The 14,071-nt window shown below is 37.7% G+C and overlaps 3 protein-coding genes across 3 annotated transcripts; 2 read left to right on the top strand and 1 right to left on the bottom strand.

Moving 5' to 3' along the window:
* Positions 1 to 1,427: 1,427 nt before the first annotated feature.
* On the top strand, positions 1,428 to 8,077 carry LOC145913305 (acireductone dioxygenase-like). Its single transcript, XM_083000919.1, has 5 exons — positions 1,428 to 1,683; positions 6,703 to 6,822; positions 6,961 to 7,058; positions 7,178 to 7,259; positions 7,800 to 8,077. Exons 1-5 carry the CDS (start codon positions 1,564 to 1,566, stop codon positions 7,920 to 7,922), a joined length of 543 nt encoding a protein of 180 aa, XP_082857045.1. The 5' UTR covers positions 1,428 to 1,563; the 3' UTR covers positions 7,923 to 8,077.
* Positions 8,078 to 8,228: 151 nt separating this feature from the next.
* LOC145913304 (cilia- and flagella-associated protein 77-like) lies at positions 8,229 to 10,531 on the bottom strand. The gene is made up of 5 exons (XM_083000918.1): positions 10,372 to 10,531; positions 9,884 to 10,096; positions 9,303 to 9,524; positions 8,997 to 9,101; positions 8,229 to 8,630 (listed from the first exon to the last, which is right to left on the bottom strand). Exons 1-5 carry the CDS (start codon positions 10,432 to 10,434, stop codon positions 8,502 to 8,504), a joined length of 732 nt encoding a protein of 243 aa, XP_082857044.1. The 5' UTR covers positions 10,435 to 10,531; the 3' UTR covers positions 8,229 to 8,501.
* Positions 10,532 to 11,105: 574 nt separating this feature from the next.
* LOC145913546 (uncharacterized) lies at positions 11,106 to 13,610 on the top strand. The gene has a single exon (XM_083001257.1). It carries the CDS (start codon positions 11,123 to 11,125, stop codon positions 13,376 to 13,378), a length of 2,256 nt encoding a protein of 751 aa, XP_082857383.1. The 5' UTR covers positions 11,106 to 11,122; the 3' UTR covers positions 13,379 to 13,610.
* Positions 13,611 to 14,071: the final 461 nt, after the last annotated feature.

The raw sequence follows: 14,071 nt of genomic DNA, 5'->3' as shown, positions 1-14,071 counted from the left end.
CATCATACAATCAGTGGAACTACAGTACCCCCCATCTGCACTTCATATCAACCTTCAACATAATAAGTTTTTATTTTTAATTCTCTCCATGAACTTGTACAATATTATCCTTAAAATCAATCTCATCGCCCAACTTATAAAAAAACATACAAAAATTTGTGAATGGGACTTCCCCAAATACTGATGAGTTTTTTTGATTGATTGCTGATTCGCGGGTAAATGTGAATACATATGTGCACGGTTACTCGCATAGGGCAACGTTTTGGAACGTATAGGCTAGAAATTTATATTACAGCATTTGTTTTCACTATGAGCTGCCTCTGCGCATGGACGCGGCTCGCTTGGCCTTTTTTTCTTCTCGTTTTCGGGATTTTTGCGCAAAACATATTTAGCATTGATTTGTCGTCCTAAGTTTGAAAACTATCACGACGATCAGTTTCGCCAAACTAAAGCTAACACCCACAGTGTCGTAGTCCAGTAACCCTACTCTTGAAAATCAAATTTATAACCAAATCCACAACTATTGTTTATCCTTGATGCTTGGTACCTTGTTACAGCTGTTAATACCCAAGTGTGACAAATGGGTCAGGATTTGACAATCGTGTAACCAAGAGTGTTGTTTAATTTCTATAATTATACAGCATCAGTTGTTTCTTGCGTAAATTCAAAATGTAAATCACAAAGACCAAATAAAATACGGTAAGCCCGTCACCATGCCGCAAAATAATACGCAGTAGCATGAGAGCGATTGCATTTGACGCATGCAAACTGCTTCGCGGGTTGCCATATCACAGGCTGACTCAACGTCGTCGTAGTATGACGACTTCTGTGTCGTTTGCGCTGAAACGTGTTCAGTGTACAGCCAACATGACTGGTGAGTGTAACTATTAGATTTGTTTCGTCACAATGTGTTTGCAACAGTTGTTTTCGAATTGGATCTGACCTTCAAAAGGTTGAGAACCTTTGGATTGCAGTACCCTGTTGCAACCTTATGCAACTTTTTTCATGTGTCAATTAAGGTAGTGCCTGTTCGTATAGTCTGTGTAGCAATGTTATATATTGTTATTGTGTACGAGAAATTCTTGAATGATTTGCTGTCTTGTATGCCATTGTATTGACTATGGAATACCTTGCTGTATGCTGGCCTTTCGTCTGTTTCGTGACATTTCGGTCATGCTGGTTGATGGGTTTAAGGGGGCACGTATTCCAGCTACGAATCATACTGGGTTTCCCCAGTGTCCTGCATGAGTAGCTGCACGTTCTCAGCAGTTTATATCATTCTTAATTGCGCAATCCTTGCAAAGGCAACGTCAAGTGGTTCTTTAAAAGTTCCATTAACTGGCGCGAATACGGGCTGGATTGTAAAAGAGAAAAAAGGACGTCCACGTGCCAGCTGCTGCGCTATCAGCAAACTGATTACAATTTGGTTGTCACGAGTTGGGTAAAAGCGGAAGGTGTCGTTGCATTGAATTAATGTTTAGGCCTTCAGTAGAGGCTATGGTGTGCTTGTATGCAGACTGCATATAGTAAGTTGGTTAAGCTGGTGATTTATAAGCAGGAAAAATGGTTAGGGCGTGGTACTTAAATTTGAAAGAAACACAAGAAAATCAAAAAGCACCTGGATGGACAGAGGAAAATGTAACTTTAAAAGAACTGCAAGATATTGGGGTGGAGTATTACAACGTGCGCACATAACTATGTGTATACATTATATACTACTCATTTGTACGTGCTCACCTTTTTACCTAATACCTGACGTGTTGAAAATCAAACAGCAATTTTATTAACATGGGTAATGAAATTCATTTATCTTAAACTTAGTAAAAAATTAAAGTGCACACTTTTTGTACAAGAGACGTCCACGGGCACTTTGTAAATACATCTGGTTGCGCAAAGAGAGCAGCGTCGTTTTCTCCGTGCTCTCGACCACCGTCATTTCGGCGAAATGGAATTTGGTTAAAACCGAAATTATTTCACGCACGAATGAACACGGCTTCAAACAATTGTGTTCACACAAAATAAGCATTAACACACGAAAAAAACAAAAATGAGTTGTAATAACAAACATTTCAAACAGCAAGGTGTCCAATATTTGCAAAACAATATCTACACTTTAAAATTGCAATTTTTGAACACCTATAAAGTATATAACAACGAAATGGGTTTGACTGCGGTCACGCTGTGTGAATCCCAGCGATCGTGTATTTTCGGCGCTGCATACAAGTGCCAATTTAGTGATGTTCCGGGCCATAGGATTTTTTAAAAATTGGTGTAGAATAGGCTCAGAGCATGTAGATCACATTACAATAGCGTTTTTTGAACACCTATAAAGTATATCGCAACGAAATGGGTTTGACTGCGGTCACGCTGTGTGAATCCCAGCATGCATGCGCATTGTTCGTCAAAGGCTTTGACTGAAACAGTAGGCAGTGAGCATTTGCGGCGCTGCATACAAGTACCAATTTAATAATGTTCCGGGACATAGAATTTTTTAAAAATTGGTGTAGAATAGGCTTAGAACATGTAGATCACATTACAATAGCGTTTTTTGAACACCTATAAAGTATATCGCAACGAAATGGGTTTGACTGCGGTCACGCTGTGTGAATCCCAGTATTCGCGTATTTTCGGCGCTGCATACAAGTGCCAATTTAATAATGTTCCGGGCCATAGGATTTTTTAAAAATTGGCGTAGAATACGCTCAGAACATGTAGATCACATTACAATAGCGTTTTTTGAACACCTATAAAGTATATCGCAACGAAATGGGTTTGACTGCGGTCACGCTGTGTGAATCCCAGCGATCGCGTATTTTCGGCGCTGCATACAAGTGCCAATTTAATAATGTTCCGGGACATAGAATTTTTTTGAAAATTGGTGTAGAATAGGCTTAGAACATGTAGATCACATTACAATAGCGTTTTTTGAACACCTATAAAGTATATCGCAACGAAATGGGTTTGACTGCGGTCACGCTGTGTGAATCCCAGCATGCATGCGCATTGTTCGTCAAAGGCTTTGACTGAAACAGTAGGCAGTGAGCATTTGCGGCGCTGCATACAAGTACCAATTTAATAATGTTCCGGGACATAGAATTTTTTAAAAATTGGTGTAGAATAGGCTCAGAACATGTAGATCACATTACAATAGCGTTTTTTGAACACCTATAAAGTATATCGCAACGAAATGGGTTTGACTGCGGTCACGCTGTGACATATTCGAAATTACCTCCGTTTGTGTTTTGAATGTTTTTTTTCGCAACATTTACATTGTTATGCGTGGGCGGAAATAAAAAAGGGGAGATTGTGATACTAAGAGGTATATTTAATTAACATAACATAATCGTTGCGATATACTTTATAGGTGTTCAAAAAACGCTATTGTAATGTGATCTACATGCTCTGAGCCTATTCTACACCAATTTTTAAAAAATCCTATGTCCCGGAACATTATTAAATTGGCACTTGTATGCAGCGCCGAAAATAGGCGATCGCTGGGATTCACACAGCGTGACTGCAGTCAAACCCATTTCGTTGCGATATACTTTATAGGTGTTCAAAAAACGCTATTGTTATGTGATCTACATGTTCTGAGCCTATTCTACACCAATTTTTTAAAAATCCTATGGCCCGGAACATCACTAAATTGGCACTTGTATGCAGCGCCGAAAATACGCGATCGCTGGGATTCACACAGCGTGACCGCAGTCAAACCCATTTCGTTGCGATATACTTTATAGGTGTTCAAAAAACGCTATTGTAATGTGATCTACATGCTCTGAGCCTATTCTACACCAATTTTTTAAAAATCCTATGGCCCGGAACATCACTAAATTGGCACTTGTATGCAGCGCCGAAAATACGCGATCGCTGGGATTCACACAGCGTGACCGCAGTCAAACCCATTTCGTTGCGATAAACTTTATAGGTGTTCAAAAAACGCTATTATAATGTTATCTACATGTTCTGAGCCTACTCTACACCAATTTTTAAAAAATCCTATGGTCCGGAACATCATTAAATTGGCACTTGTATGCAGCGCCAAAAATACGCGAATGCTGGGATTCACACAGCGACACCGCAGTCAAACCCATTTCGTTGTTATATACTTTATAGGTGTTCAAAAATTGCAATTTTAAAGTGTAGATATTGTTTTGCAAGTATTGGACACCTTGCTGTTTGAAATGTTTGTTATTACAACTCATTTTTGTTTTTTTCGTGTGTTAATGCTTATTTTGTGTGAACACAATTGTTTGAAGCCGTGTTCATTCATGCGTGAAATAATTTCGGTTTTAACCAAATTCCATTTCGCCGAAATGACGGTGGTTGCTCTCGAGCAGAATGCGCGAGCAGCCATTTTGAGAAGGGGCTGTAACGTTAAGGCCCGTTTACACACGAACACAGTATGGCACGGTACAGCACAGTCTGGCACACATGGCGTTTACACTACTGGAATAATCGAGCACGACTACAGGGATTTCCCTGTAATGAACACGAAGCCGACAAGTGCAAGTGACAAGTTGCGTTGATAATTTTTTAAGGCTGTCAGTCTTGACTTGCATTTCTCGGCCCGCCAGCGATATTATAGATACAAATTAAAGTTGTTGTTATTGGCTGTACATGTTCTTCAACAAAAAGCATGTACTGTTTTACACAGTTAAGGCATGTAATGTTTTGCATAATTTTTTACGACGCAAGGTAACACTACAATATGCTGAACCAAACACCACAGATTATGAAACCAAAGATGGTATAATTGAAACAGGACAAAGGTTTTCCACAGCAGCATCCCGCTGAGACGCCGTTCCACACATCACACAACCACCACTAAAATCTCTCCTTTTAAGCAGTCACCTTGCACTCTCGCATCAATGTGTGCCGAAATGTGCCCAACTGTGCCCGAATTTATGCTCGTCGAGCAAAAGCGAGCACATCTTAGCACAGACCGGCACATTCCATCCCAGCACAACTAAAACACAACACACGCGCACAATAAAACAAACACGGAATCGTCTGTAGTGTAAACGGGCCTTTACGGCCAACATAGGTAAGCGTCCAAGATCAGTAAACTGGACAAATTCGGTAACCTAAACACGTGACTGCAGCGGCAAATGATTTCAATTTCTCCCCTTGGATGAAAATATGTACCCTCCCTGTTTGCCGCTGCAGTCACGTGTTTAGGTTACCGAATTTGTCCAGTTTACTGATCTTGGACGCTTACCTATGTTAGCCTTAACGTTACAGCCCTATATGGCCATTTTTGCGGTTTGAGCACACAATGCTGCGCCGAGCACGGAGCAGTTGGCATCGAGCATGGTGTCTAGTGTTTAGCAACCAACTCGTACCGTCACGTTTTGGCTCAACAACTTCCGGTTCACGGGTCTGCATTCTGCGACCTTCCGAACATCGCGAGTCAGTTTACAAACCCTTTTAAGATGACTTTGAGTGCCAATGTGTGTACACAAAAATGTGTTGGCTTTTTTTAGTCACCTTTTTTAACCGTTCTTCGAGACGATCGGTCTTATAATTACCAAGTTAAATCATGTTTCCCATGTGAACTGTTAAATGCTAGTTCATCTGACAGCGTAAATTGTTTCCTCTTCTCTTGACTGCCTGCGCTGCAGTCGGTCATTCTAGTCTACTACTATCGCTTGACAAGTGCACGGTTTGCCTGCTTCGGTCCATATCAAGGATCGGGGTAGACCTAAGGCATACATTGCAGTATCAATGGCTAGGGATGGGCAATTCAGAATAGCGAATCCGGAGGATTCGAATCTTAAACTATCCAAATCTAAATTGTCTTCATACCGAATAATAGGTTTCATTCTATGTACGGTAACTTTCCGTATTTGCGCATGCGACGGTGTTAAAAAAATAATGTAAGCCGCCCTCGAATGCAAGCCGCACGTAAATGTTAAAGGCAAACTTTGGTGCCCTACAATAATTGTTAACAAATCTTTCGTTTAAAATTGTCACGTACACTAAAAACTGTGTTTGATAAAACGTATTGGTACGGCAGAGCGAGTTAAAGGTGAATTTCATTAAAACTCAGAACCGCAGACAAAATATCGGCGTGACATTAAATAATGTAAGCCGGCCTCGATTGTAAGCATCACAAACGGTAGGTTAAACAACTTTATAAGCTTCGACTTACTATCGAGTAAACACAGTGCGTATCTTTTTTCGTCAATCTTCTGATACGGTTGTGACGTGCGGGTTTGACAGCCACAAAATTACGTTGTCGCTTGGCAGGCAAGCACGTAGGGAGCCTAGACACATTACAGTGCAATAAATTTATTCTTTGATTGTGCTTTGTTTTTGAAGTCATGTAAAAAAATCTTTATGTTTATTGTGCTTCAGTGCACAAGCTAAAACAAAAATAGAATAGGATTCGATTAACTATTCTAGAATGTTCTAGAATAGTGTGTTATTCTATTTTGCCCATCCCTATCAATGGCCATCATAGTACCAGTAGTCCTAGACTTAACTTAATCTGTTCAGGGTTGAAAAAGTGCCCAACTGGCAACCTTGTGTCTGTCATACCTTCATGTTTGCTGTTGCCATAGCTACAGTTTATCAGAATACATTATATTGAATTATTGACATTTCAATAAGGTAATTTACATCCAATAAATACATCGCAAAAAATAAAATTTGTTCCTTAGATTCTTAACTTCTCATTGTTTTCTTGTTAAATTTTAGTTTGGTTCTGAAACATTTGAGGACAACAGTGAATATTGGAAGCTTCGTAATTCAAGAGGTTACACTTATTTTGACCTGATCACTGTTAGTCCTGAAACACTCCCCAACTATGAAGCAAAGGTGCCATGGTTTGTGTTCCCATTTTGTGGAAAATGCAGAAAAAAAGATAAATTATTATGTGGCAATTAAATCCAATCAGCAAAGTGAATGTAAGCTATCCATTGTGATAATGTATTTAATTGTATGTTTTATGTGAAGGTAAAAAGCTTTTTTGAGGAACACATTCACACAGATGAAGAGATTCGCTTTATTTTGGATGGTTGTGGATACTTTGATGTTAGAGACAAGAGTGATAGGTAAAGAATGTGAAGAGATTGACCCCCCAAAAAAACTATCAGGAATTTATGTTTGTTAAAGATAAACATTTTTATCAGTGGTAAAGTTGAACAAATATATCTGAATCCTATACTTTTAGGTGGATTCGGATAGAATGTGTAAAAGACGACCTGCTTATTCTACCCGCTGGAATTTATCATAGGTTTACCTTGGATGAAAAGGTAAATTTTGCCTCAACTCTTGCTTCCTATGCCCCTTGTGCTACTGATTTTTATCATAAATGAATTGTTTGCGTCTACGTATTTAGCCTGGCACCAAGACACTGAATCATTGTGATTTCGGATAATTGATCATTTATAAGACACCTATCCATTGGTTTAACTGAAAATAGTAACCTACATTCTTTGTAATAGTCGTCAAAATGTATGTTTAAATTGTTTCGCCAAACATTTCTTAAAGTTTGGGCATCAAATGATTTCCACATTTGATCTTAGTTCATCTCACTGTAATGAAAAACACATGCATTAACGTTAACAACCTGCTTCCTGTGCAATACGTCATCTTGTTAAACTTACAAATCACCTTGTTATATCGGAATATCATCAAGTTTGCATAATTGAAACATTTTATGTTGAAAATCAATGTTTTGAGAAATACCTCAATTCCATGCTGAAAATTTAAATTTTATACAGTTGAACCTTTTTTAATTATTGGTTGAAAATGAGGAAAACGTAGTTAAAGTGTGACAATATTTCCATTAGGATTACATTAAAGTCCAGCGTCTGTTTGTTGGTGAACCAGTGTGGACCCCACATAACAGACCAGCTGATGATATGCAGGAAAGACAGAAGTATGTGACACAATTTGGCATTCTGACCAACTGATGATAATTTCCCAGAATTTTAAATAAACTGTTCCAATTTTGTTTTACCTGTTTTCGAAATTTTTAAAGTGGAACAAAATTATCGTAACACTTTTACTTGTTTTTAAGTTTTGTGTCTTATTTGCAAGTGTGATTGTACAAAACAACTTCTATCAGAACTGCTATGTTATTTTCAGTACAGTCCATGCATGTCAATATGTCAGCCTTAATAAACGCTCGTGTAATCTTCATATTAGTTTATATAGTTTTTGATGATATGACCATATTACTGAAAACTCTAGTAAAACAAATTCACTTGTACAGAAAATAGAATGTTTGTCATGTTAAAATTAATAAACACTCCTGATTCTAATTCAAGTTAAATTGGTTAATCTGCTTTTTTTTGATAAATAATTAACTTTTTTCACATTAAAGTGCACTATGTCAATAAAAGCATTAACCAGTCTGCGTTTATACTGAAAGCATTTTAAGACGAAGACGCCAATTCAATAACACACAAAAGCCACATAGAAAACACAACAAGTGCAAGAAACAGGTGGAGAAAGATGACGGACATGTGCAATAAGTGATGGCAAAACTTTTAACTTTTTGCTGCTTCATAAATTCCATGACCAAAAACACCTGTTCGTGATGTTGCATCAGTCTGGTGGTGTCTGAATGCGTCCATACGTTTCTCAGGTGAGCGAAAGGTCTCCAAATGTGCGGCTCCCTGAAAGCGTAACAGTGCCAATATGTACGAATGGTTTATTAGAAACAAAATTAATATCAAGTGAGACTTAAACCAATGGTCACAAACTTTTTGAAGTGCTACTCATTTGTGAAATTATAAGTGTGTAAATGTAGAAATATGACCAGAAGGAGAATTAGAGGTAACTTTTTTTTTGGAAGTATTTACTCTGACTATCATTTTATTATGTTCATATTGGTAGCAGATAGAAAGATAGTTTTTCAAAACTTTTGATCTTGGTAACTATTCTGTGTTTACGTAAACACAAATGGTATAATGAAATATTCATTCCTAATCTTCATATTAACTGCAGACATGTTTCTGCACTTTGTGGCAAGTCAAACTTACTTGACTGAATCTTGGCATTTGCCACAATGGTGGATCTTCAACTTGTGGCTGATATTTCCGCAGTAACGATGCCCTTGTCTCGTAAATCCTCCCATCAATTTTTTTCTATAAAGTAGTTTTAATTCGAAGGACAGAGATAACTGGATGGTCCCAAATTTCAGACAGAGTCAAATTCAGACATGTGGGATTACATATAATACCCTACTATGTGGCTGATTGGTTTGTCCAACAATATTATGTATATATGTATGTTGGATATCTTAGTCTGAATTCATAATGTGTACATTGCTAATTACTCCAACACACCTGTTGCACTGTTCGTGCTCTTCGAGCTAATTCAGCTTCTCGTCTTGTAGCAAGCCACCTGTCCTGATATTTGTGTTCTAGAAGGTCAAACACAGGGGTCGAAGGTCGGGTGCTGATACCGAAGGTCATGTCTGGGGGGATTCGTTTGGTAAGAATCTTTTTCTTGTCCTCCTCTGTCACTCTTCTTCTCACATCATTCGTCGCTCGATACTGGGAATGCTCCTAAAAAAAAATACAAAAAATGAGTTGCAATGATCCAAATAGTTTTCTTTTAAACTCCATTCGACAAAGTGGAGCACAAAGGATTTTAGTCCGACATACAATATTGAAATTTTATCCCCACACATAAAGGGTCATAATTCAAACGAAGTGTTGTGGCAATAAAGGTATTGTTAAAATTTTATTTGCACTCTTCCATTGGTATTTTAGCAGTGAACAAAACATTACACACAATACAATCTGTCAGTATTAGAAGCTTGCAAACAATGTTTACATCAATGCTGAAACATTGTAGCTTTCAACAAACATTGAAACTATTGACACCAAATGTATGGATAAGAATATAAAACTCCAAAACTTACTTTTGCTGATACAAGGCCGGATGAAACTGCCCCCTTGTTCAATGCAACAAAGTCTCTTTGCAAAGGTTTTTCCTTTCTTCTGTGAATAGGAATTGGCTCCTTTGTTATCATGGCCTCCGCTGCCCCACCATCGAGTGTAACATTGGGTCTTCCATAGATGAACCCATCCATAGGAAGAGTGAAGCATCTTTTTAATGGCATGCCAAGTTCCGACTAAAAAAATAATTGTATCAGTAAGTAAAATACACCTTGCATTCCAATATAAGTATTGGAAGTGTTTCATACATTTTAAGCACGTATTTTACGATATATAAAATACTTTATAAAAACAAAACCACCCAAACAAATTTTGGTAACCTTGTATGCTATGTTTTGTCTTATATGCAATTCAAGCACAAAATACGTGACCTATGATACAGTGTAATGCGACTAGTTAAAACGTAAACATATTAACAACTGTTTAATCTGACAGTCATTGGCATACTTACTTTCATCAGCAAAGGATTATCGTTCATCGAATCCCGATACACACCAAGTCTGTGTTCGCCCATATTTACCTCTTGGTGTGTTCGGAATTAGCAACAAATAAACTTTTCCAAAATTTCACTGATCACCCGGCAAAATTCGCCAAGACGCAAAGTTAGTTGTTACGTGTTGCCATAACAACCTTGGTGCGTGACGAGTTACATATTTTTGGCGTCGCTTGGATGGTTTTGCGGTGGTCTTTGCAAGTTCTTGACATAATATTGATCAAATGATTTTTTATGCGTCGAAAATATTTCCAGAAAAAACAAGAAATATAAATTATCCTAATTTTAAAATATTTACTTAACCGTAACATAGGCAATGTTGTTACTTTAACCTATCACATAAAGGTCAATATTAAAGAAAATTTAAGATATGTCGCATTTTTTGTTTAAAAATGTTTAAGAACTAATATTTTGTAAACTACATCGAAACTGCAAAGGATTTCTATCGTTTAAACGAGCAACTGGAAGGAAATATTTTCCCCTGTTTCACAATATGCAGTGTAAAAGTGGTAAAGCCGTTGTTTACTTTTTGATTTTCTGTTGACGAATTGTTTTGAAAGTTTTACATTTTTATTAAACAGCGTATTAGTTTGGTTTTGTGGGCAGAATGTTTGCTTTCTTGTGAAAAGTTTGCTCTCTGGTAAACTTGTCAGCAATAAAATGTCTTAACGATTTCTGTTTTATTGAAGGTTGTCTTTTTTCTTTAGTCATGTTTGAAAGTAGTTACCTTCAAAACGAGGCACAGCAAGAGGCAGAAGATATCATTTCATCTTGGATAACGACCAAAGAATGTGCACACTTGACTGGCCTGGATATAGACGCTGGTGAATATTTAGGAGAAAATAATTATTCCAATGGACCGTCATCTTCTTCATTGTCTTCACTCCTTGGTGGAAGTTCAAGGGGAGAACAACCAGAAGATGAGAGTGATGCTGTAATGAAAAGATTAAACAGTTGTCTCTCATTTGATAAAAAAGATTTGCTGAAGGAGAAAGTTGTAAAACCAAGTTTTGTTCGTCCAATTATTACCATGGAGATCCGACACCAGAGGGTGAAGGAAGCACGTCGGAAACGTCAGGAGGAAAGTGAAAAGAGGCACAATTTACTGATGCAGAAGCAACAGATGAGGAAGGCTGCAGAGGACATTGTAAAGCAAGAGGTGAAAGAGGAGCAGATGAGGAGGAAGATGGAAGAAGATGCAATTCTCATGGAGATGAATCGAATCCGAAAGATTGTGCAAGATCAAAGGAGGGCTGTTGCAAAAGCTCAAGTTGTGGTTGAGAAAGAAAACAAACAGGCAGAGGATGGAAGTGATGCTGGACACAAACATGATGTGGAACAACCAGCGAGATCACATGATAAAGTCAGTTTTGTGAATAAGATCTCTATTGATAGGACATATTTGGTTGAGAAGCTTTGTCAGAAGCAGAGGCGGAAACTCATGAAAAAATGTTTGGTTACTTGGTACAAAGTTGTTCTTGACAGGAAATCAGCTCTGGGTAAAGCAAAGGCATTGGCTGAATGGAATTCAACCATGAAAGTTTGGAATGCTTGGAGGAAGTACACAATTGTTCAGTCTTCAAACAGATCCTTAAAACATCATGAAACCAACTTGAAGCAAACCAAGCTTCAAGAACATTTAGCCGACCTTAAATACAACAAAGTTATACTAAGAAGATATTTCAAGACATGGATGACTTATGTGAAAGCCAACGTATACAGCAAAAATATTTGGAAAGCTCATGAGACAACCAAAGCTAAGATGGAAGCACTGGTTGGTGCAATTGTTAAAGATAAACAACCGAAAGAGGATGACCTTGTGGTGGAGTGTTTGGACGACTCTTCGTATCCACCCAGTGTTGTTGAAGACACCCCTTCACAATTTTCTTCTGTGCGAAGAACTCATTTGACTCCAAAGTGCAAACCAGCTTGGCAAGTAACTAAAGCTGACGTCAAAAAACTGTCGAAGAGCGAAATGTTGCAGCTCCAACCGCATTTGCAAAATCCTAAAAAAATCAATAAACCCAACAACACCAAACCTTGTGTTGATGATGACAATTTTCAACATCCCTTAGAGGTGATTGATAAAATTAAAAAGGTACAAATTCCCCAAAAGAAATTGCTAAAAGAACAAATATCAAAAACACATAAAAAGGAATATGTTCCACGACCAAAAGTTTTAACAGAGATGGAGAAGCGAGCTGTGGAAAGATCAAGACGTCGGCAGGAAATGAACGAGAGGAGAAAAGAAAAAGAAAGAGAAAAAATTGAGCTGGAAGAGCAAGAGGAAGAAGAGAGGATCAATCAGGAGAAAGAAGAGAAGAAAAGAAAAATCCAAGAGGCCCAAGAAATAAAAAGAATAAAGGAGCAGCAAATAAAAGAAAAGCAAGCATTCCTAGTTCGAATGCGTGAACTACGTGTTGTTGCTGATCAACATTACAAAGTTAATCTACTGAGGAAATGTGGATTGGAACCTTGGAAAAAGTTTGTTTCTAGCATTCGTCAAATTCAATTGATTGCAGTTTCACATTTTTATAAACATGAAACTGAGAAGTGTTTTTATAATTGGTTGTCCGCATTTAGGAAAAGCCGTTCTGATAAAGAAACACTGGCTGATAACTTACAAATATTCCTGACAAAGAAGCATGCTTTCAAACAGTGGTTAGCATACGGGGAAATTGTTTCAATTCAGGAGAAAAAGGCAGACTTGCACTTCTCTCATCTGGTAAAAAGGAGGTATTTGATTGGATGGAAGATTTTTACCACAAACCAGCAGTTGGAGATGTTTCGAAAAGTGGAAAATGCTGTGTATCATAACAAGACACGACTGCTGAAAATGGGATTTCATCAGTTTGTGAAACACCAACAATTTATTGCAAGGGAAAAAGACAGATCCAAACATGTGTCTGACATGAGACGTAAAATAACAGAATTGTTGCCGGATTTCTGCCCAGAAGAATCATAAAATTTAACAAATTAACACTTTCCCCTGTATTTTTGACTTTACTCTTCAAGTTAGATTTTATTGGTGCTGCAAATTGCTCTTTTGTTTATGTAGTGCAACTTGTTTTTTGAATTTATTTTTATTAGTAATGCTTTACTTTTTTATGCGTTTATTTTGGTTCCAAGCAAAAGGCCAGGAAATAAAAGAATAATTACAAAGATATGAAAACTTCAATTAACATTAATTTTAAGGACCCACCAACGTTGGTGTTGCAGTGATTGGTGTTTTGTTCAATACTGCTATGACCTTGATTTTTTTTTTTGGGTGAAATATAAATTTTGAGTCGACAAAATTGTCGTTTTTCGACCATTTTTGGTTAATTTTTCCCATTGTGTACACACAGAGTTAGTCGAATTCCGACAAAACACAAAATCGAGCACATTTGGTCGATCGGATGCCCACATATCGGTTCGAATCTGAGGCTGATAATTCAGCTTTTTTTTTTTGCATCCGATCGACCAAAAGTGCTGATTTTGCGCCTTCGAGCGACAAGTTTTAATTTTTTCACACTCGGATTAGTTTCGGTGGTTCTAGTTTGAGACATAGGTCGAATATAATCTTGAAGGGTTTCTAATCCTAATAAACGACTCTGGACTCCATATGTGGTGTTTTTTTGTCATCAAAAATGTCTGAAAACGCGCAGAGGCAAGGAAA

Source organism: Ascidia mentula, chromosome 9, assembly GCF_947561715.1.
Source record: "Ascidia mentula chromosome 9, kaAscMent1.1, whole genome shotgun sequence".
In the NCBI taxonomy this organism is placed as follows: Eukaryota; Metazoa; Chordata; class Ascidiacea; order Phlebobranchia; family Ascidiidae; genus Ascidia; species Ascidia mentula.
This window is presented reverse-complemented; position numbering and strand designations above follow the sequence as displayed.